Below are 24,145 nucleotides of genomic sequence, written 5' to 3'. Positions count from 1 at the left end.
TTTCAAACCTGGAAGAAAGAAAAGTGGTGTCAGAGGGCAGCTTGTTAATGTTTCTCCACAGAGCAGTCATGCCGCTTGCCTCTCCTAATTACAGGACCCTATAGGTTGGATGGGCTTCAGTGCAGTAACCAATCCTGGAGTGCCTAACAGCATGCCAGAGCTGTATGACATACCTTTTTGTTTTTAATGATCAAGGGGCCTCCTTAAAAATGTTTCCCCATCTGTCCATCCCGTAGAGGGGAGCTGAAAGGTAGAGGGTTTAGAGACTTTAGACAATAGTGCAGCCCCTTCAAGAAGCTTGATCCAGAAAGCTGCTGGATCCAGAGGTGATTACAGGAGGCCACAGCTTCAACACCCTTGCAGGTAAGGACTGGTGTGAATGCTACTTGTTCTAAAGTTGATATATTTTTCATTTAACAGGGCCACAACAACCTCTGCAACTTTAACTTTTGGACAAAAAAAGTAAGAAAGCTTTTTAAGCCAGAACAAATCTATAGAAGACAATCTTTTTTTAGCACAGCAGCTGTAATTCAACATCCATCCATGCAGTGATAGAGAAGAACATTTGAAGCATTTGTCTGTTTAATTGTTCAGCTCAGTTGCTTTGTTTGGTATTCTGATAATGCAAACTAAACCCTTTTTCTTCAGTAATCCATGAAACGCTCTATTACAGCCTGTCCTCAATCCTCTCTGTTGTCTTGATATAAGACAGTTCACAAAAACACGATCTCTTTGTTCCAAGTGCATTGTCTTCTGATGGTGTTTCATATGACAACAGTTCTCTATAAAACCAACAAGAGGCAGGGATCAACCCAGGTCTAATTGCATCATAATCTTATAGTAAAATGCCAGACATTCAACCTGCAAATGCTGTTTTTATCATTAAAACATAATATTGTGTTATAGTGTCTGTTTTTTGCTTCATGAATCACAGAAAATGGCCCGTGTTGGACGACCATCGCTCTCCCTGATCCACTCAGGACTCCTGTTAGTGATTGTTTTATTACCAGGTGAGAGTTTTAACTGATGTAAATGGCTTTATCTAATCCTCACTATATTTCTGGCAGTGTGGAGATGGTTATAAAGGATTGTTCAGAGTAAGGGCAATTTATTTTCTTTCTAAACCTTTCAGTCATTTTGGGGCCTTATAGAACATTTTTGTTAAATTTGTATGTTTGGTAGTTGTGAAAATTAATTACATTTACTCAAGCATCATCCTGTATTTATGTTCAATATGAGTGCTTTTATATAATGTGACTTTCTACTCTGTTTCTAATATTACAGTATACTTAATTTAACTTAAGTAAATCATCTTAGTTTGCTTTTGGACTAAAATGTATTGGGATATATAGAGTTACATCAGGGGAAAATGTTTTAATGACCTCTGTATTTTTAAAATCCTGGTTACAGCCCTGGGCGCTTGAACATTAATCTATGGCGCAGAGTTATTAAGACACCATTATCCTTATCTGCCTAGCAATAAAATAGCATGTCATGTTGATGGCAAGGCAGCCTATAAGTACTACAAAATCTTTATAGAGTCATAAAAAGACCTTTATCTTTGCTCCTTTGGGAGATTTTCCACATTAATAAATGAGAGGGACTGAAAGTTTCAACCATAATCATCTGACTTAGCTGTTTTCTCATAGTCATAAACATCCAAAGGAGATGCTGGCGGAGCAGAAGACACTCCACATGTGGAAACAGGGATGTACACAGACATGTCTCCACCACTCCCACCTTCTACCTTTATAGTGGATTATAATTGGCTTGTGTGAGGGCTCACTCTTTTGTAGTTTTACAGATTAACATTAAGGAGGCCCCAAGTAGTTGCACAAACTCCACTGGTCTGGTTTTCTAAGTCTAACTGAGCATATATGGAGGAGGAGGGGGAGAAAGGGGGTGTTTAATCAGCAGGATGCTGAATGTGTGGGGTTGCCAGAGCCCCAGCACCTATCATGTTTCACCTTTCACCCAGGGGCTTATTAGCAAGTCAGCGTTTTCCCTGATGTTCAGGGAAAGCTCAACATCTGGTCCTGTTCTGCTTGTATCACTGCTGCTGCTAATGCGTCTGCTGCTGGTGTTTTACAGAGTTTCTGGGGGCTGTTCCAGTCACGCAGCACAAGGAGGAAGGTGAGGACCATTGACGTGGCATCTAGGGCATGTTGACTTTTCAGTCAATTCAATTACATTTTAATTAAGATTTATTGCTGTAAATTTGCTCACTGCAACTTCTTTCAATTCATCCTATAAACACAATAGGATTATCATGCTTACAGATGGTGTTCACAGTAACATGGACAGAATATGCTGACATTCATTTTATAGAGCTGAAACAATTAGTTGACAGAAAATTGGCAATACATTAATGAACAAACATTTTTGGTAATTGGTAATTGTTTGGTAATATTTAACAGGAAAGCATGAAACATTTAGTGTTTTATCAAATGTGAACACAGTTTCCTGTTTTTCCCCTGGAATTTGTGACATTAGTCTAAATGACACTTAACTCAAGTTTCAGAATTTATGTTGAGCTATTTAACTATTTATATACCTTATGTCCTTTCCTGATATGTACTTATCAATAAATACTTTACTATACTGATTAATCAATTTCAAATTATATATATATATATTATATATTATTATAGTATTTATTAGTGGAAACTCTAATCCAGTCCAATAACCCTGAATCAAATACCTTTGCAAATAAAGTAATATTAATAAGGTAAAATTCTGTTGGCAGTTTTGTATTTTTGAGGCTGTAGTTTCTGATATTGTTGGTGACTTTAAATTGGATTTGGGGAGATAAAATGAGAAAAGCAACAAATGAAATTTAGTCCATCTGTTTAATTCAAAAGCCAAAGAACATCCAGTACATCTTACTCACAAATAAAATTCATACCGTTAGAAATCCATTTTGAGATATACATACAAAACAATACTAATAGTCTAAACCCATGTGTCTTTTAAATCCTAAAGGAACGGTTCAGAATTTTGGGAAATATGCTTATTATATTTTCAGTGAATGATACCACCCTGTCTGCATGGTAAATATGAAGCTATATATATAAAAAGCTTTAATGATGTTTATACAGGTGCTGGTTGGCAGATTTGTTTTACCTTTGCAGAGTGCCAGGGTAGCTCTTCCTTCTGTTTCTAGTAGTTATCCTATGCTAAACTAGTCAGCTCCTGGTTACAGATATGAGAGTAGTATTAGTCCCAACTAACACCAGGAAATATGCACATAATAATATATAACAAGCATACTTCCCACAAGATCTCACTATTTCATTGATAACTTCATAAATATTTACTCATTCTTGGATGTTGCATGGATGTCCATGTGAATGTCTTAAAATGCAGCAGTGTTTCACAGTTAGAGAGTCTATTACACAAAACATAAAATAACATAATCAAAAATAACGAGGCCTAACAATTTCCATATAAAATGAAATTCTGTTATCATATGATGGAACACAACTAAGACAAGGTAGGACATTACAGCACATGTCTTTCACACATCATCTGTACTATCAGTCTTACTACATTCAGCATGTATTCTGGCATCAGCACACATAATTCAGTTGGGTGTCTTTTTCTTCTGGTCAGAGGCTGCAGTGTCTGATGATGTAAAAGCCGAGGCCCTTGCTGACCTGAAGGCACGTAACAGAAGGAACGCCCTGGTCTTGGCTGTGCCCCAGTTAACACGTGTGCCGGACTTCTGGGGATGGTACAAGTACTTCATGGAGAGCCATAACCAGGAGGGAGTGAGTGCAGTTTGTTTCACATAAATTATTCACTTTCTCTCAGTCATTATTATGAAACACTTCTTTTCAAACTGGGGCAACAATTTGCGTCATTGGTTAGCATTTACTGAGAGTTATTTTTATGTTTTTTTAACATAGATACAATCAACATTTTATTATGGAAAAAAACAGCTTTTAATGTAGATTTAATAGATTTCTTATTTTTTCTAGCAATTGTTTCTTTATGATCATATAAAAGTGGTAATATGCTATTATTCTGTTAATATACTTTTCAGTTCAGCCCAACATGCATTCTTAGTACCAGTGAGAGCTCTGTGGTTTGAGGGTCAGGCTGTATGGTGTGAGTAACAAGACAGTGAGCTGAAAAAGCACATGATCTGTTCCACAGAGAAACTTGTTATCTATCTCTTGCTTCCTTTGAATTCCTTTAGTCTAGTTTTAATCTCTCTGACATGAAAATCATTTTGGATGACGGCAGATTTTTTCATTTCTTTGTCACCCTGTTGTTCAGGTTGAGGATCTGGATCGTCTGTACTTGGCCTATTTGCAGAACAAGCACAGGTCAGAGGAGAACCCCAACTTCAACCACTACCTGAAATACCTCAGTGAAATCTACAAGAACTGTGCTGACTCAGATAATCCAGAGTGCATCGCAGAGTCCACCAGCAAGCCAAAGGCTGCAGTGGTCATGCCCGCCCCCATCAAGTCTGGTGCCGTTGCACTATGCAACCCCTACGTTGACCCCTATTGCCTCTTTCCTCTTCTCCCCAAGACTGCAGCTCCAGAACCTGAGCCTGCTCCAGCTCCAGCCCAGGTGTCAGTTCCTATCTTCACTCCCCTACTGCCCAGGCCGCTGAAGAGCCCAACTGGCTTCTACTCCTATGCCCCTGTCCTGGAGCCCTTCCTGAGCGCCGAGCAGAGGGCTGAACTACTGCGGATCTGCAACCCTGAAGATGTGGAGTGTCTTCAGTACCACCTGAGAGCAGCTTATGGCTACCGCCCAGCCCTTGGCCCAGCCCCATCCTATTCTGTGCTCAGATGTGACCCTAGAGACCCCTACTGCATGCCACTCCTGGTCCAGAAGGCACCCACTGGATTCTACCACCTACTCTACCCCAGCTGTGACCCAGCAGTCGATCCTCTGTGTGTGAGCAATGTTGCTCCTCCTGCTCCCCTCACTGCTGAGGAGACCCTGAAAGAGCAACAATGCAACCCCCTGTTTGATGCTGGCTGCAACCCTCTGACTGCCACCAAGCTGTCCGGCCTCACCAAACCCGTCCTGGAGTATGCCCCCAAGGATGAACCTGCCCCTCCTGCCCCTATGTCCTGCGACCCTCGCTACGACCCATACTGTATACTGGCAGCTGCTGCTGCCCTTCGCAAGCCCCCTCCAAAGATCCCCGAGCACCAGGTCTGAATTTTCTACTAGGATTGAATTGCTCAGTGTTTTGACTAATCTAGTGTAACCTTGCTTATTGAATTAATTGTTTCTTCCTTTTCATTTATTTTGTCAAATGATGCAAAATTAAATAGGTATTGCATAATGTTTTCACTTGCTATTTTCAATCTGCTCTGCCATCTGTTTTGAACCAAAACACAAATCAATCAATCAACCAGGTCCGCTACAAGCTCGGTGTCCGTGGCAAGACCAAGGAGGGCTATGACTGCTATGTGCACTATGACAAAGACTGCACCCCAGTGGAGTCTGACCCAGAGGCCAAAGCCAACATCAAGGCTCCAGCCAAGCCCTTCTGCCATCCATTCGACCCCAACTGTGGCAAGTTTTCTTCACCGCCCAGCACTAAGGCCCTGAAGCCTGGCCAGGCCGGCATTATCTTGCCTGACCCCAACTGTGACCCAGAGTACGACTACAACTGCCGCCTGCGTCGTGCTGAGCCTGTCACTGCCGAGGAGAAAGCTGCTGATGAGCCAGCAAAAGAAGACAGTGTCCCACAGTCTGCAGTCCCACGCTTTGAAGACTTCCTCAGGGGCGTCATGAGCCAGCACAAGTAAAATTTCAGAAATAAATGACACCAACTGTTTGACAATCTAACTGGCAGAAATAGTGCTCATGCTACAGTCTCTATCCATTATGGATCACAACACCACTCCATTCACCAATTCAAATAGTCCAATCAATTAAAAAAATTATAGCAGCTTTTTAACAGTTTCATAATGTTGGTTTATTTTTATAAAGGCCATAGAACATTAGGTGAAATGTGGAATTAATACTTAAAGTATGTATGTTTGTAGCGAAGAGTCATATGTATAGATGTGTGATAGAGTAAGAGTAGTTTGAATTTGTGTCAGTGGGCAAGAATTTCCTTCTGTTGTACATTCTTTTTATCCTGTATTTAATGTTGTTTTCCAAGGTTTTCAGTAAAAACCTCATAATAGGTCGTCTGCTTAATTTTCTATGAAGTTCTAAATAAAAATGATTTGGAATGTCTTTTATTTTCTTTTTAGAGAATAAACTATTCACTTACCCAGGTAACAAGCCCTTCTGCTTAGTAAACCAAAGATAGAAAAGTATAAAAGCTCAGGATAATGGCAGTAAACACTACTACATATAATGTTTAGCCATGTTGCAGGGAGCCTACTCTGTGAATGGTCACATCATTTCAGCACATTAGTCGCCAGCTGTTGCAGCTAACCTGAAGCCTGTGCAGTGGTTGTGCCTTAGTGCCAGCTGGCATGTTGCGCTCCACTGTTATGAAGACAGCCCAATGCATTTCAACTAGGGATTTTATGGTTGCCTACATTAATTTAGTTAAAAAGGTTAACCTACAGGGTCAAATTACAAAACTCTAATATCCGGTTATTGTTGTGAGTACAATATCAGAATCAGGTTTTATTTCCAGATACAGCAAAGAACACTTTACAGTATTTGTCTTGAATATATTGAACTGTATCCATTCTTTGAGAATTACAGTTAACTGATTACCATAACTAAAAACTAAAATGGCTAAAACTAAATTACTATCCATATTTTTGTCTCTAAATTGGAGGTGAGTACCTGCAATATGCCTGTGAGTCATTTGTTCAGAACAATGTTCTGTCACACACACATACTCATGCATAATACTAAAGAAACTGATTGTATATGCAGCACTATATGAGTCCTTGAGTACATTCAAGACTGAAAACAAAAGAAATCGAACCACAAATGAAGTTTGGTTGATGAACGAATTTATTTTTACAATGTACCGTATCTGTATTAAATATTTATTTAAGAAATATTAAATGACAAACTCTGCTATTTTCTCCTCAAAAGCTGAAATGTTATATTTCAGAAATGAACTGCAGCTGCAGGCTACAAGGACTGGAGTCTGCTTTTCAATAACCAACTTTCGGCAGCTCCAGAGCACAGCAGTCGCCTCAAGGAGATGAGCACTACTACTGCTGCTGCAGCTGTTGACAGTTTTAGAGGCACATAACACACAGCCAGACCAGTAATGACTACCTGAACACAAGATGCACTCAAAAAAGCCCCCTGGAAGTATGTTCCTAATTGTAGCTACTGGCCTGTAGAGTTTGGACTTGTGCCGAGCTCTCCTGCTGTACTGGAATTAAAGATGCCTGAAACAACAAAGTTAGGATTGTTAACTGCGCTTCACTGTATTTTACCTGATGTGCTGATAAACTCAGAACTTTTCATTTGCCAAAAGCTTGTGTAGAAATTAGACACATGAGGCAGATAGTATTGCAATTGCAACCTAAATTTTTCCCCGTTGCTGTGATATAAAAAGTTTCAAAACACTAAATTTCCTATTTCTTTTAACAGCAGTGAGCTAGTTTATATTTTGTTAGGCACTGTGCTCATCTTCCAACTCAGAGAAAATGTAATAAAAGATAACACTGAAAAAACAATAGTTCTAATGTACATTTTGTATTTTCTAGCTAGCTACTTTGGTGAAGTTTTATAATAAAAAAAAAGATAGAGCCATGTGGTTTTTGTGTCTTTTTAACTTCATACTTCAAATACAGTAAGACAGTCATTATATGATCTGCCCAATGTCTTTAAAATTTGTGTTTTGGTCCAGGTTGACAGTCTTGACCCAGTGTGCAATACTGAGCGTCACCAGTAGGTGGCCACGGCGCATGTCTCCAAAATCTGACCAGAAGTAAACACTGATTGGTGTCTTTTGCTCTTGTGGGCGTGTACCAATGTCTGTAATAGTAAACTCCATTGGTCAGTTGATTTGTCAATCTCACGATTCGCGTTTGTTATGGTTAGCTTATACAGCGCAGAAAACAGGTAGAAACTATGGGATTTCATACTTAAATTAGCTGTGTTTTTCCTTTAGCTTCGACGTGTGTGAGCTGGATTAATCAGTGGACTTTTGTTTTTCTAATTGAGGCCCCAGTTGTCCATGGATGATTGTTTTTCACCCACAAACCATGTTTTACTACTTAGAGTCAAGATAGGCGCAAGCTAGCTGGTAAGTGTAAACATCTTTCATCATGTCTGTGCCGTAAATTGTATCAGAAAACGCAAAGTATTATGTTAAAGAAGAGTCTCTAAGCTTTCCAAAGAGGTATTACATGAATATGTTCCTGAAAGGAAATGTATATTTAGTCAATACGAAAATATGAAAATCTTCATGAATTGTTCGCGCTTGTTGAACCCCAGGAGGTTTGATGCATTGATAAAGCGATTTACTTATACGAAGTGCTGTACTGCAGGGTGTACATTGATATGATATGCTAATTCCTTGCAATGTTTTGAGAACAGTTTTTCAGAAAACACGTAAAACTGTCTGCTGAGATAAATTTTAAGTTCAGCCAGGATTGTCAGATGCGTTTCATGAATTGAAAAGTATGTTGCCTAAATTATTTCTTGCAGGTACTCATCTCCCTAATTTACAGTAATTTTATGATGTGTTTGAATCTGATTTTGTACTAATCTTTAAGCAAATAGAATATATTCTGCTATTTTAGTGAGATAATTTCATTACGAATTCAGTTTTTAAAGAAAACCTATGAATCACTCTCACATTTTAATTAATCCAAGACGTTTTTATGTTGACAATGTCTTTAACCTTTGCATGGTAGCTAAGGTAAATTTATATAAAGATTAGTGTTTACATGGAGCTTCCAGCAGGTGGTGCTGGGAAGTTGTTAGTGCTGATCCATCATTTGCATTTACCTGCTGTTGCATCTGTCTGAAATGACATCTCCATCACGCTCCGATTTTCATAGCTGTTTTAACAACCTTTGTCCTCTGAGTTAATAGAGCTAATAAAGCTAATAGAAGATTTGATAAGATATAGAACATTTTAGCGAGTAAAATATAGAAAATATTCAGAGTTGATGAAGAGCTCTGTCTTAATTAAGCAATCTATCTGGTGTTGATTGCTTCAATTAGACTACCGCATCTGATACAAGCAAAATATTTTTTAACCAAACTTTACAGTACAATTTATCAGAGATGAAAGTTTGATATCTTCAGGTGAGATATGTAAAAACTGCATGAAGTGTCGTTATTCAAAATTGAATTTCATCTAAGGTCGTCTCAGGGGAACAGAGATCAAACAGTGTGAGCAGGAGAAAAAGAAAATGTTTGGAATCAATTTCACGCCTCTGTGAAGAATAATTGCTGTGGATTTTAAACATTATGATATTAAGATAAGCTCCTTTCTGCCCGTCACAGCGGAACACATTTAGTCTACTGGTTTATCACGGCTGCCTGTTTTGTATTAATTGCTAAATAACTGATGAATTCATGTGCCGTGAAAAACGTTTCCCTTCTGCTCTTCTTTACAATTGTGAAACATACATAGATAGACAGATAGATAGATCAAGTTTATATTGAAAAGCAAAGTATACAACAGAAAAGAGAATGGGAACACACTAAAAACAACCAATGCAAAATTCACACCTAATCAAGACACAAATAAATAGCCTTAAAAACAATGCTGAGTTGAATTAACATGTCTTAAGCTTTGTGTTACTTGCTACATAGGTGCAAGTCTCAGATAAGCTTTAGTGCATACATACTGAAAGCAAGTTCAGCTCTTGGGACCTGAGAGACGTGCTGGATTGTAAACTGAGAGGACAGCTAATACACTGTGCTGCGATGCGTCATTAGGTGCTTTATATACCAGGACTACCAGAAATAGTTTGACGTTTTGGGAAATACACTTATTTCCTTTCTTTTTGAGAGTTAGTGAAATAATCGACACAGTTCTCATGAGTATGAAATATAGAGCCTTATCCAGCAGCTGATTAGCTTAGCTTAGCTTAGCTTAGCTTAGTTTAGTACAGAGTGGATATGTTGCTCTCACCAAAGGTAACAAAAATTGAATCAACATGTTATATCTGATTTGTTTAGTGTGTACAAAAGCAGAAATGTAAAAAGTTTTGCGTTGAAGTCTTATTATTTGTGTATGTCAGGAGTAAAAGTCTGTTTCTGTTGCACTTTGCTCCACAACCTATTATTTATACAGACCAATAGAGTCCATGGTTAGCTTCATCCTTTGGAGACAGGTTTGGCTAAAACAGAGTTGTAGGTCAGTTTTTCTTGTCATAAACATGTACGCCATTTTCCCTCAACCACAGTTCTGCCCAAACAACCACTTATATCCTGAATCCATCCTTTATATAGAGGCAGACTGACAACACGAATGGACACATTTATTAATAACTGACTGGGAAATACACTTTCCAGTTGACCAGAAGTAGTAGAGAAATGGATCCCTGAGCTTGCTGGTGTGCTGTGCTGCCAGCTGGCTGCGGTTGGAGTCGAGTAAAAACCAATGGGCTGACTGAGTCTAAAGTAGCAATATGAAGAATGAGATTTCATTTTCTTTGCCTTGTCCTCGGTATTGCTTTTTATATGAGTGAGGCAATAAAGTGAAAAGGTATACTATAGCCATAAATTGACAGGCGCTTGTATAGCAATCTGTAGGGACCCCTGGACTTGTGCTACCGATGATAATTATGTTTTGTGGACCACTCTATGCTCTCTGCATTATTTTGCTATTTCAGAGAGATGATGGAAAATGCAAATGATTAGCAGAGTGGGAGACTAAAATTTGTGTGAGAAAGTGAGGGTGACAGGCAGAGAGAGCGAGTCATTTGAAAGGTCACCACTGTATAAGCTCCCAGCGTGTTTTTGAATTAAGTAATCTAATGAACTTTTTGCATATAGATGTGTTTTCTGCTGTGGCTGATTAAAGCAGAGGTGACTTGATGGTTCTTTACCTTTTACTGGTTTTAATTTATGAGCCAAAAATTGAATTCTTAGTTTGCTTTATTAATGTTATCATGATTTATGTAGATATATTAATGTGATTGTTTTAATTTATAATTGTATGTGGCTGTAATAGTGGGCTTTTGCTGCAGTGTTGTTAATGAACAAAAGGAAGTAAATCAATACAGCTGCACCTTTCATACCACCTTGTTGTCCTATCAACATTCATTGTATTTTGAGACAGTGGTAGGTCACAGCAGGACCTCAAACATGGAGAGGACCCCCACAGAGATTCTCAGCTGTTGAACAATGCTTCTTCTGTTCCCAAAATCTATTTTCCTGCATAAACATCCCCTCTAATAAAGTTAGCCATCTATATTTTTACACAGAATAAATAAGCCTGCAGCTTTGTAGCGGAGTAATGGCTGCTTCTTTCCCTTGCCAAGGCTGTAAGAGCCTTTTTTGTATTTGATTTATAAAGGAGAGGTAATTTTGTTGTTTCATCAGATGAATTAAAAGTTATTATGCAGTTATGGATTTGGCTTGCCGTGTCTGAGGGACTAGAAAAAGAGCTCTCAGTGAAGTGAAGGTAAAACTCAAACAATCGCTCTACTGTACCATTTTTCGCATATTTTTCAGTGACTGTCTACATCTGAACAAAAAGCTACAGCTCCCATGAAAAGTACAAGTACTTCTTTCATTTTTAATTATAACATTTACCAACATTGTTTACTAATGTAAATTTGTCAACTTTCTAGCTGCAAAGTAAACCACTAACATTCTAGCCATCTGGGGTGAGGCGGATGCTATCCAGCCACAATAAGATAGCTAGCTTGTTGTTACAGTAGTGAAGAGTCATAAAAAGAGAATTGGAAGAATCCAGCTAAACAAAGATGTTTTACAGAGCCAAGATGGGCTCGAAAACTGTGCACCTTGTATCTCTCTGATGTCCAGAAGCATTCATAAGGCTGCTACTGATGCTTAAATCAAAAATGACTCCAATGTAAGTGATTTCAGTTTTTACCTCCGCAGACTATCCCAACCAGCTAGCTTGATCACTAACCATGCTGTAAGTGAGCACAATTGATTCAGGAAAGGTAGTTTTATTATCAGTTCCTTTATCACACCAATACACAGTGCCTCGATTTAAAGCATATATAAACCTTGCTCTTTTTTTTAACTATTTCTGTGTAAACTGAGTTTACCAATGTTTATCTTTAAAACCAGCATGTGGAATTCATCTTTGTGAATCCATTAAAATGTATTTATTTGATTGTTTTGTTTTAAATCCAGATCTACTGGGCTTTCAGGATGATTTTGGAAAGTGATGTGAAAATGTACTAATATGCTGAAGATGCCACTTGTAGTTATCAAAGCTGCTGTTTATCAAAAGTTATACTGCTTGACAGAACCACCATGTAATTCCTTGTTGTTGCTGAAGCTTTCAAATACATTGTGTGACCCTGCTCAGTAAACGGAGTAGGTTATTTGTCATGGAGATATTGAAGATCTTTCGTCATTGTCTAGGACAAGTGAGCAGCTCTGCTTAGGAGGGTCATAAGGTGTCGCTGAAAAAAGTAAGCTTGAGCTTGTGTTGCAGATGGTACAAAACTTTTTTTTTTTCTTTTTGTACAGATGCTGTTTCCAAGGTCAAGAATAAACCTTTAATTCAATTGGTATGTAGTCCTTCTAAGAGCTAATTTTCATTGTTTCTTGGCTCTCGAGTTGATTGACGTTAATAAACAGTGAGCCAGACCGGCAGAATTTTAAAGCTTTATAGGCTTTGGTTACATTTCTCAACAATTACACTTTCCTTCCATAAACCTCCATAAAAATGGAAGATGTGGACAGTTGTCAGCCAATCTGATCAATGTTGGCTGGCTAGTTCTTTAATTCATTAACGGCATGGCGCGTGGTCTTTCAGATGCAATCTAGCCTTGAATAACAGAGAACTGTCCTGACAGGCTTTGTCATCGATCTGTCGCAGCCTGGCGGCTCTGCCAGCAGATTTAAAACCCATGGGTAAACCTGCAGACGCCTGCTGTTCGTCAGTGTTGACTCACACCAAGATGAACGAGGATGGAGGGGGAGGGCAAAGGAGACGGAAAGAGGCGAAGCTGTGGTTTATTTTGGATATTTGCACAAGGTTACAGCGGGTAGAGAGCTGAGATCAGAGATGGAGAAATGGAGACAGACAAATACATATGGACAGATGGAGACTTAGAGCTAGATTGACAGGGGAGGTGAAAGAAAAAAATGAGTGCAGGAAATTGACAGATGTACACACAAACAAAAGTTGGGGTGAAAGAGTCAGAGGCAAGCCTGGGGTGTAGGTGGATAGCAATGACCAAAAAAAAAAAAAATCTATTACTTTCAGCTGGTTGGACAGTGATTTTAGCTGACTTGCTACAAACACCGCTCATCACTAAATCTTGGCCTTGCAGGGTGCGAGGGAGACCCAGATGCTGTGGGAGTTTTGTCCGCTGCTTGAGTCAGCACGGGCGCTGTTTGTGCTGACTCTGGTTCAGTGAGGCCTCAGCTCCATTCACCTCCAGAGACTGGGGGAATATCATTACCTCCAATCAAAACTGCACACTGTGAATGGCAATGAGGAAAAAAAGAGCTGGTGAAGCTGATCAAAATTATCTCCTCTGTACATTCATCACACACTGTTGCACTGCCCGAGCCTGTGTGGCACATTATGGATTCAGCAGCGGTCGTATGCAGTCTGTTCATCAAAAGTTTAAAATGAAAAGCAACAGTACAAGAACTGCTGTTTTCAAATATTCAGTGGTCTGTGTATAACTTAGAGCATTGGCAACATATTACACTGTGTGGACAAGGATCTCAACAGATAAAATCTGCAAATATAGAAGTAAATGTTCAGGAAAGACAGCAAACAGGTTTTTGCAGTGTCTTAGCGTTGCATTTGATGTTCTGCTTGTTGAGTGAGCCATAGTCAACAGCAGAGAGCTTGTTTGCTGCCAGAGTTGTATCTGAAAAGTAGATGTACTGTAGCTTGTAAATTCAAGTTGCTCTTCCTGCATGCATAGATCAGCTTTGTGTTCATGTCATTTAAAGCCCAACAAGGAGCAAGTCAAAACAGAAATGCTTCTAGCCTCTGGAGGGCTGTTGTCAGAATTTTTTATCATGTTCTGCAGGAAGTATTCCCTCAGCAGCATAAAGACATCAACCTTGACTTTTAAAATTTAAAACAAAGTAAAAAGAAATATAAGATGGCATCCTTAAAACATTTAATGGAAAGATGACTGTACACTACTTTTTTCATCCTTTGGATACAAATTTTTTTGTGTTCAAAGGCAGTGATGCTGTCAAAGTGCTTCTCTGCCTCAGGGTTTATTTATAATTTAAAATGTTCCTATTTTTTACAAAAGAATGAGACCGGGGCTCACCAGAACCATTTTAATGCTACTTTTTAAAATTTACATACCTAAAAAACTCACAGAGCCTACTGATTTTTAGTAAAAAATGAAATTTGAAGTGGATTGCATGAAATAATTACAATTTTACAGGTTTATCTCATCTCATTTTTAGGGGTGAATATGGATTTTTCTGCTTCTAAAGCTTGTCTTAAGACCATTTCTCCCTTTTCCTATTGGTGCTTAAAGCATTTTAAAAGCATGTGAGGACCTCAGCAGACTTAGAGCCCCGTGGAGTTCAATGGCATTGACCATGTTATGGATGTATAAGTACAGACTCACACACACGCACACACACTCACAGTGCTGAGCTTTTGCTTTGAAGCATCTGCTGCCTAAAATATTCCTCTCAGTATGAATTTCTCATAGTTGCTACATCTTTAACTCTTGTGCTCTTGATGTTGGATTGAAGCAGACTTCACAGGTCAGACTCTGTACATCTCTTTAACCCAAATACTCTAAGATGGCAATCAAACACACCACATGTTTATGATGAACATAGACCTGGGTAGTGAAACCATCTTCAGGGGCTTTCAGGCTTCAACTGGAAGCAACACACCTCTTAAAATCTCAGCCATAGCTTATTTTAGTGCATATGACGTAAAAGACGCACCTCTTGCCCTGGGTGTTGCTTCTGTATAAGAAAATAAAAGTGCAAAAGAAAAGAATGAGAAGGTAAAAAAAAAACAAAAAAAAAAAAAACACATTTCCACTGCAGGATTATGGCCCGGACAAGCAAAAAGTAGATGACTCACATACCTTAGTTCAATGTCCCTTTCTCGTGCCTTTTGAAGTTCACAACACATTTACTGGAGGTCAATAGTTTGCTTCAGCACGGTGGAAGAGGAAAGGGAGCAGAGGGAAAATGACATATCCTTTGTTTGTGAAAGAAACGGGCCACTGGCTTTATAAGGCAGGATCAACTGGCAAAAACATCTTGTTTTGCCGCCTTTATTAAGGAACTATTTCACAGACTTTTCAAATTGTTCTTTTAAATATAAACTACACTTTGCTTCCTTTTAGGTTAGCATAGAACAAATAAATAATGCATATATGATTGTAACTAGAGATGGCCTACCTGCACTTTCCTACTAGGCTAAGCTAACAGGCTGCTGGCTATAGTTTAGTACTGAGCAGATGGATGAGAGTTATCGATCCTCTGTGTATTGATTCTTCATTTAACGTTTGGAAAGACAGAAGATAATATTTCCTAGAAGTCTGAATTAGTCCTTTGGGAAAGGCTAGAATGCAAGATAAATACCCTCCACTTTAACTCTTCATCATCGTCTTCTATTCAAAAATACCTTGACAGCTTTCCTAATGTACTCTCAGTGCCACTAGTTGTACGCTTTCCTTTCTCTAACACACTCTCACTCTTTTTTTTTTTCTTTTTTTATTTCTTTCTAGGTTGCTTATTATTTACTTAAAAAAAAAAAATCAATGCACCGTGGTGTCTTGGGGTATACAGTGATGTGGAAAAACCCTGGAAAATTGCAGAACTGATCATTATCACTGTAGTAGGGCTTTTTATCTTCGAGTTCATGTGCATTTAATTTGGTCTGTCTCTGATGCATGGAGCTGCCCAGTCTACAGCTCAGAGGCGGACATAATGAAACAGATGCTTGGCAGATGTCGAGGTTAAAACGTGCTTGGAGGAATTCACTTTCTGTTTAACAGGGTGTTGAGAACACGCCTTACAGCTGTAGCCTGTGGAAGGGAAAAAAATGGAGTTGTGAAGCAGTGTGTATACGTATTTTTGAACAGATGTTGCAAATCTGAACACACCTGTGATGGCATATGACACTCCAAACCTTTCTATGTATGGGTTTGCGATCAAAGCCCCGCATTTTTCCTCAGGATTTGAGGTCGGATAAGAAAAGAAAATCCCAGGTCTCGGGGGGGAAACAGTGACAAAGTACACAGGATCATGAATCCAGATGACACTTACTGCTCTCTCACGCTTAGATTGAAGGCAGCTGTCAGCCATGAAGATGATTATTTTTAAGATTCAACTTAAGATGGAGCCCTGCTGCCTTTTCAAACCTATAAAAGACCAGTACTCATCTTTTCACGGGAAACGTGGGAGAGCAGCAGCAACAGAGAATGAAGAAAAGGTAGATTTCTTGTCTGAAGCTGTCAGTGCTATGAGGAGACAATGTGGGCTTATTTCAGGAAACCTGTACTCTCCCTGCTGCTTTGTTCCAGATTTTGACACATATAAAACATATTTACTGATATCAGTACGCTAAAGGGGGTAGAGCAATATTCTTTTTAATCATATGGAAACAATTTGATCTGTTTGGTGTAACCCATCTGTGAGGAGGCTGTGAGTGACGTCTCCAGATTTATGGCACCACGGAGACAGAGGGGAGGCTTCAGCTACTTTTTCATCTTTGACAGTAACAACTTCTCAGCAGAACAGCCCTCCCATTAGTTCAAGGAGTACCATTACTTCTCACCTTTCCTTGCATTCACAAACTAGTCTTCAAAGCTAATTTTGAAGAAGAGTGGGTTCTGCAGCTTCACACTTCTGTTTAGATTCCCATCTATTGTCTTTCTGCGGGTTTACTTATTTTAGTTTTTTTTTTTTTTGCTTCTTTTGTTGTGTTGCTTGACATTGACAGTAGCATAAACACACCAACATTCTGAAAATTAACAAGGCAGTGTCTGTTATGGAGAGGCAGGAGTGGGCACGATACTGCAAAATTACCCACCTGATGCTTCCTGAACATGCTAAACACGGAGGGAATTGCTTTGCTCTTTTACTATTTGATAATCAGCAGCAGCACCAATCAGAATGAGAAATGAGCAGCCATGGAAATGGGTGCCTCTTGGGTGCACAATACATGCAATAAATATGCCATACAAATCCTTCTCAATTCTTATCCTCAGTCAACCCTACTCTGCTACTAGATGTAACTGATGATTTATTAATATGGACTCACTAATACCCTGCAATCATGCCCTGTATCTCACAGCCTGCAGGGAGGAAGATTTAGTCATACTCTGTCCACCTTTGACACGGTGGCACTGCTCCGGGTCATCATCAGGTCAGTCCAACTGAACCTCTTCAATAATTTAAACTCTGGACTGACAGGCTGGGACCCACATGGCACGCACAATATGGAAGCACATGACACTAAACTCCAGTCAGGCACTCACAGCTCATCCGCAACTGCTGATGGGTAATGAACCTAAATAACCTGACATGAGCAGAGAGGGGTGAAATGATGTGGTAGGACTGTGGAGCATAAATAGTTTAAGATATGTACATAGTTTAAGATCTGTACTGTATACTCCAGTTTCTGTATCCAGTATTAGAGAAATAACATTTTATCTGTTATTATAGTATGGCACGTAGCTCAAAAAACTACAATACCCATGAACCTCATTTGCCGTGAATCGAGAATAGGATAAGGAATTTTTAAAAATCTTCTTTGTAAAATCATTTTCTCAATTGCACTTATCAGAAAACCAGATATTTTGTAATAGTTATTTAATGAGGTAATTGATTTATTTAGTCCCACATTGTCTATGAAAAGAATTAATGGGATTTTTACTTCTGTAATAAGGGCACTTCAGTAAACAGGCCATAGTAAGGTGCTAATTAGTGAGCTTTAGAGGCACTGGTGGGAAGATGTTTTTACCTTCTCCTTGTTTCCAGTCTTTACGCTAAGCTGTACAGAGAGTGATTTCAATCTTCTCATCTAACTCTTGATAAAAATAAAATAAGCATATGTCTAAAAATATTGACCTGTTTCTTTAATTGGTGTTGATGCATTTATAGAGATGAGTTCAAGTATGCAAGCATCATACGAGGCACACTTAAATTACAGCTGAGAAAATCCACTAAGCGCATGAAGTCAGAACTTTTACTGGCAATGGTTATTAGTGAGCATGAGTTTGCACTGAAAGGTTTTGACAACTTCTGAACATTTTAAATCCCCATAGGAAGCTCAATAATCACCCCTTGAGCTTAAACTAAGGGAGGAGGAAAATGAGCGAGAGCATCAAACTTCTCCATCAGCTGAATTAATCAGGAGCCTGAGAGAACTCTTCAGAGCACAGGCTACCATCATGTCTAATGACTCCAAGTCAGAGCACAATGTGTCCCTAATTGAACTTTAAATGCTTGAGGAAGACAAAAAGTGGGAACAAAAGTAACACTATGTACCCATCCCTCTTTACGTAGCAGAGTGAAAGTTCAGGTTGCTTATAAACTGAAGGCACAAACATAGAGCTCCACTGGAATAATAGTCACAACGAATCCTCAGCAGCTGCACTTCAGCAGATACACTGTTTTGATTCTATTTTTACTGAATGGACATTTTCAGGGAACAACTACTCTTCGTGCAGTAAGACCTTGCTTTGTGCAATAGGCACATATTCCCATGTGTGCTGTAATACATCATGGAGTTTGCATAGCAGGAAAGTCAGTAGTTTCACATTTGCAATTCATAGCAGTTCCCCTCACATGTCTGCTCATCTCAGAGGAGTAATAGACCCCAGTCATTGATGAGTCTCTGGGGTGCAGAGAGTGAATCCTTTCTCACGTCTGTATCGATTGGCCTGAGTCCTACCTGATTTACATTGACAAGAGCGTTGGGTCCAAATGAAAGTAAGCATGTTTTCCAAATTGGAAACGCAAGGGCACGTTGCTCTGCAAACAGACAGGTGGGAAGGTAAACACTGATAGTTGGATTGAACGCCAGTGGAGACTGACTGAGCTACTTTTGTCTCAGTCCTTTAGATTCAGTGGTCATTTCTAAGCAGTGTCCTCATACATCAGTGAGTTTTATTTAGATAAAGCAAAGACTAGCCACTCTTGTGTCAGCACATGGACTCTTGAAACTATCGTGGTATACACCGCAAGATTTTGTCAGAGCGTCTCCCAGGTATTGAACATATGCGTACTGTACTTATACTGCACTATGTAATATTGTAAACAGGGGCACTTTGGTGTTTTCAACTTGATGCTGAATTTTTTCCTAGTTTCACTGTTGATCTTGTGTTCACGTAGGATAAAACTATTATGAGGTGATTCAGTGAGTTTGCCTGGTGAATTCACGGTATGATAAGGAGATCCACAACATATGGGTGGCCTACTGGAAATTCAAATGAACAGATGGACTAAAACTCACATAGTCAGTCAGGTGTCAGGACTAATTTAGGAGTCAATATCATAGACTTGATGTTTGAATTTAAAATGTCAGCATTACTTTTTAATTCTAATAATATTCAGTGATGGAGGTTGATGAGATAGAGAAAAGTAAGTCATCAGTGATAAGGGGAAAGACTTGCTTTGAAATAAACCCATACCCTAAACAGTGAAATCTAGATGGCTTTGGATCATACATATGAAGTCACGAGTAGCAGATGACCAGGATATTTTGGACCCATGTGGACGCAGCAGGATCTTCAGATGTCCAAATTGCACCACACACAGACAGCAGGTAGAAGTATTTCCTTCAAAGCAAAAATATAAAACTGAATTCACACTTGACAGGGGGCAGATGAGGTACTGAAGCTGATGTAATTATGTTGTTGATGTCAGCTTCGTAGGGTATGAAGGCTGACAGAGCCAGCAGCTCAAGCAGACGTGAGCCTGAAGAATGTCAAGGGTTTTAGTTTCACAGAGGAACACAGCAGATCTTGGGAAATGTCAGTGTGTAAACACATTAAAAGGTTATGCTTCATCAGTCACGTGCACACTGGCAGGTGCACAAACAAATACATGCTCTGCTCATGCACAGGCACTGACTCTCACTCTCAGACAAGTAAGCAAACAAAATGCACAGGCTCACAAATGCACAGATTGCATCCAAAAATGACCTTTTGTCTAATCACTATTTTTGAGTAAGTAGCACAAATTGCTTTTTCATGAATCTTGCAGACACCCAAATTATTTTTGTTTGCATGGTAATTTCTGTTAGAAATGGTAGCATATGCAAAAAAGAAAAACTGAAAAATGGGGTATAAGCAAAACAGAATAAAAAAAGCAACAGCAGAGAAAAAAGCAGGAGAGGACAAGCACTCAAAATTTCCTCAGAGCTGTAATTTAGACACCATTAAAATGCTGTATTTTTTCCAGAGGACCTTGAATTATACTGGCAGCATTAAACCAGGACAAAGCTTATTTGGTCTCCATATATACACCACTCAGCCACCAGCTTTCACTTTTCTTTCTACATATACTAAATTGTATTTAATAGCTCCAATCAGTGTGGGGATAGTGAATCCCTGCTGCTAATGCACTATTCATGTCTGAAAAGGGGACATTGTGGGCGAAGCATCAGTCCCTTTGCCATTAACGTTGCATTACATGTCCTGTTCCCCACTATAATTACAGCTCTTGCTCTGCCAGAGTGCAGTCTTATGACTTGACCTGAGGCTCAGAATAAATCCAGCTTATCAGGTGTTATGAGGAAGGGACTCGACCTGCTAACATAGGCAGTCACTAGTCGTAACCTCCTTCTCCTGCAGAGCTGGGAGCGTCGGCCATAGTATCAGTTAAGAAGAGCTGTATACCAGATAATGTTGGACTGTCAACATAGAGCTTTGGATCCCAGTCATAGAATGAATGTGTATTGAGAAGGAAGAAGGTGGATGCAGAGGAGAAGATGCACTGTGCTAGAATAGAATTTGTTCTGAGATTTGTGTGTGACACTAAGCACAGAGCAGTGATGTGATTCTCTTGTTGCTTTTTAAGTTTTAGCTGTAGTGAAGTGCCAGACCTTTAAGATGTGTTGCTGAAAGATAAGCAGGCTGATGCTGAAATCAACCTCAGCCTAGCTACTTTCACCCTAGTGATTTAATATGTTGCACCATTGAAATTGAATCAATTTTTACATACTTGTCAGTTTTATGTGAAAGTGGGTCACAAACTATGATGAAGCCACAGATAGTTATCACCTAATTCTGGAGTTTCCTTTCAGCTTACTGTTTTGGCAATTATCACCTGCAACTTTACTGTTTTGGTTTTATCACTCACATAATTTCAGTTTCTGTTACAGCATCTTTACAAAAAATAAAACACTCTAAGAAACTCATTACACAGGCAAAGGTAGCACCCACTTGGTGAACATAGAGCATAAACAGTAGCAGCTAAAGAGCCAGATGTTTCCCTCACGAGCTAAAAGTTAGTGAATATTGAACTTTATCAGTTCACCAGGTACACAACCCATTTTTCTGCGTATTTGAGAGTTTGTGCAATTTTTTATAGATGGAAATATTCAACTTCTAATGCTAGTCAGTCTGATGTTTTTAAATATTAAAAAATGCCAAAGTTTTTTTTTCTTCTAACATTTACACAATTAGTTTTTTGAGATACATTGTGTTGTTTTTGTTTCATATGACCTTTCGTCAGTGTAAATGGGTCTGATACAGGTAAGTTAACAGAAGTGTGAGAGAGAAATATTGGACTGTGCTGAATTAACACTGTTCAATCATTTAACATCTTTATATTTCAGTTCGTGAAGCAGAATGTTTTGTTAGTTAGGTAGGTAGCATTAGGTTGCCGATAGCAGGTGGCCTCGAGAGTAAAAGACAGGACATGGGATGTTGTTGACACATTTGACCTCACACTTTTACCCTTTACAAAAACAACAAAATATAGTACAAATTACATAATGCTGACATTGTTAATATGACGCTAATACTGCTGGGCTGTTATGCTACTGTTTGACCAATATTCTGTGGCATAATTGTAAATTATAATATATAGGATCTCAAATTAGAAAATATAATCACATTAGATTAAACAACTTCAACATAGCATATTTAAATATTTTCTACTCACTGTGTTATATTTATTTATGAGTGTGTGTGTGTGTATATATATATGAATGAATGTATACAGGAAAGACATTTAAAAAAGGTTTAGTTGGCAAGTTTATTATTGTTTGGCTTTCATAACTGATTTTTCTATGTTATATCTTGTCATCTCCCCTTAGCACTTCTGTAATATGTTTGAACTCAACAATGGCGAATAGCGAACTAGTGAATGAGAGATCACAGCTGTAACAGAGATAAATATCAGCATTGTAACACATCATGAGGTTTTAACACCTTCCCAAATCACATCTCATAAACTCACCTGGCTCAAAACCATGTTTGATAAATACTGCTCCCATGATGTTTGCCAAAATCTATCAAGCAATTCATCCTTGTGAAAGAAAACAAAGAAGTCTTGGTATGAAGCGTGCTGCCCTTGCATCTGTCTGTCTCTGCCTATCAGCCCCTTGAGAAGTCATTGATCCATACAGACCTTTTGCTCATATGCCCGGCAGACGCTGCAGCAACAGCAAAGATTTCTGTTCCTCCCTGACAGCATGACCACTCGTGTTTCCGTCAAGAATGGGTAGGAACCCTTGAGCTGTCAACCTTACAGAGCAGGATCAAATGAAACATGATGACAGGCCAAGCTTGAGTCTAGGTTTTCCAGCCCAAAATACGCTGAATCTTTTATGACCTGGAGTTACCTTAATGTTTTGGAAGATGCTCAGTCAATATTGCCTCTCACCTGTGTGCCGCAGGTGTATCATAGCCAGATGTTAACTGAGCTTTTAACTCTGTTAAAGAACTGACCAGAATGTTCTGCAACTTTAAAATCCAAAGTCTCATTGATGATCAATATTCTCATAAGGCTCAACAGACACTTAGTTGATTAATCCTTTAAGTAGTTTCTAATGAGAAAGAAATGTGAGGTTAAAGTTGTTAAATTGATGATATATGGAAAACATTAAAACATTTTGTAGATGATAACAGCTCTCAGCTAAGCTGATAATTAGCAAAGGGAACTAAATGTTTGTAAATAAAGTAACAGGCTGCAGGGAACAGTTTAATGAAAATTGATGATTGTTGCATTGAGGTTATTCCTTGTATACTCCAAATAGTGTGGCAAGTTCAAAGATAATTCCAGTTTATTATACATTGCATGTGTAACTTGGGTCTAATTTTGTAGTTTTGGACATCATTTCTCTCACTAGTAATTATAAGGTTTGGTCTGCTCAAATATGGGACTGTGTTGAAACGGAAGATTGTAGAAACAAAAACAAACAAACAAACAAAAAAAAAAATTGATTTACAGTACTCCCCTGTATGTGTCATCATCTTCCTCTGCAAAGGGGGATTATTGCTGGCATTTTGGGTCTGCTCACTTTTATTTTACCTCAAAATAAAGTGGTTCATATGATCTGACTAAAGTGTTTTCTTGGTTCCAACCTGTCTCATCATTTGAACACTGACTTGCTCTTAGTGGTGCTGGCTAATTTGTGTGATTTAATAGAAGACTTTTTTTTCTTGTTACATCTTAAAGTGAAGATATAAAAACTTGTGATGCTTCATTACATGTTTGGCTATGACTGAACTATGATATCACTGAATATATTTTTCAATCAGATTATTTTTGAACTATTTTAGCAGGAACATTTAAATAATTTCCTCTAAAATATGGCAATATCAGAAGAAACACACCATACGCTGCATTATTTTTGATGGCAGATAATATCTACTTTTTATTTTGTTTGGGTTGCAAGGTGATTACCAGGGGCCTTAGGTTAGGAACCACTGCTTATCATGTAATATCTACATACCTACTTTCTATGCTAATTGACTGTGTTTTTGCAACTGTGTCTTTGGCCAATTCAGGTTTAATACAAAATACAGCAGGAGTTATCATACTTTTTAAGACCAGAGGCTCCAAATAAATTCATCAACTTAGATGCCTTTTGATAAGAATA

The 24,145-nt window shown here is 38.7% G+C and overlaps 2 protein-coding genes across 2 annotated transcripts in view; both read left to right on the top strand.

The window, feature by feature from the left end:
- The first annotated feature begins 600 nt into the window (after nt 1-600).
- Nucleotides 601-6,072, top strand: and2 (actinodin2). Its single transcript, XM_026314145.1, has 5 exons — nt 601-1,010; nt 2,092-2,133; nt 3,613-3,770; nt 4,282-5,181; nt 5,388-6,072. Exons 1-5 carry the CDS (start codon nt 938-940, stop codon nt 5,781-5,783), a joined length of 1,569 nt encoding a protein of 522 aa, XP_026169930.1. The 5' UTR covers nt 601-937; the 3' UTR covers nt 5,784-6,072.
- A 2,082-nt stretch (nt 6,073-8,154) lies between these two features.
- The window catches only part of LOC113134765 (RNA-binding Raly-like protein), a 52,199-nt gene continuing 36,208 nt past the window's right edge, over nt 8,155-24,145 (top strand). The window contains exon 1 of the mRNA XM_026314273.1: nt 8,155-8,212. The gene's annotated coding sequence lies outside the window, so the exon portion shown is untranslated. The remainder of the gene's footprint in view (nt 8,213-24,145) is intronic.

This window comes from Mastacembelus armatus, chromosome 17 (genome assembly GCF_900324485.2).
Source record: "Mastacembelus armatus chromosome 17, fMasArm1.2, whole genome shotgun sequence".
Taxonomy (NCBI): Eukaryota; Metazoa; Chordata; class Actinopteri; order Synbranchiformes; family Mastacembelidae; genus Mastacembelus; species Mastacembelus armatus.
Note: the sequence above shows the minus strand (reverse complement) of the source record. Positions and strands in the feature narration are given on the sequence as shown.

Bases quoted from the DNA above. Each gene is read 5' to 3' on its own strand.
- and2 (XM_026314145.1), top strand. From the start codon at position 938: ATGGCCCGTGTTGGACGACCATCGCTCTCCCTGATCCACTCAGGACTC. The intron at 1,011-2,091 runs GTGAGAGTTTTA...GGTGTTTTACAG, and splicing joins AGTGATTGTTTTATTACCAG to AGTTTCTGGGGGCTGTTCCA. The intron at 5,182-5,387 runs GTCTGAATTTTC...TCAATCAACCAG, and splicing joins CAAAGATCCCCGAGCACCAG to GTCCGCTACAAGCTCGGTGT.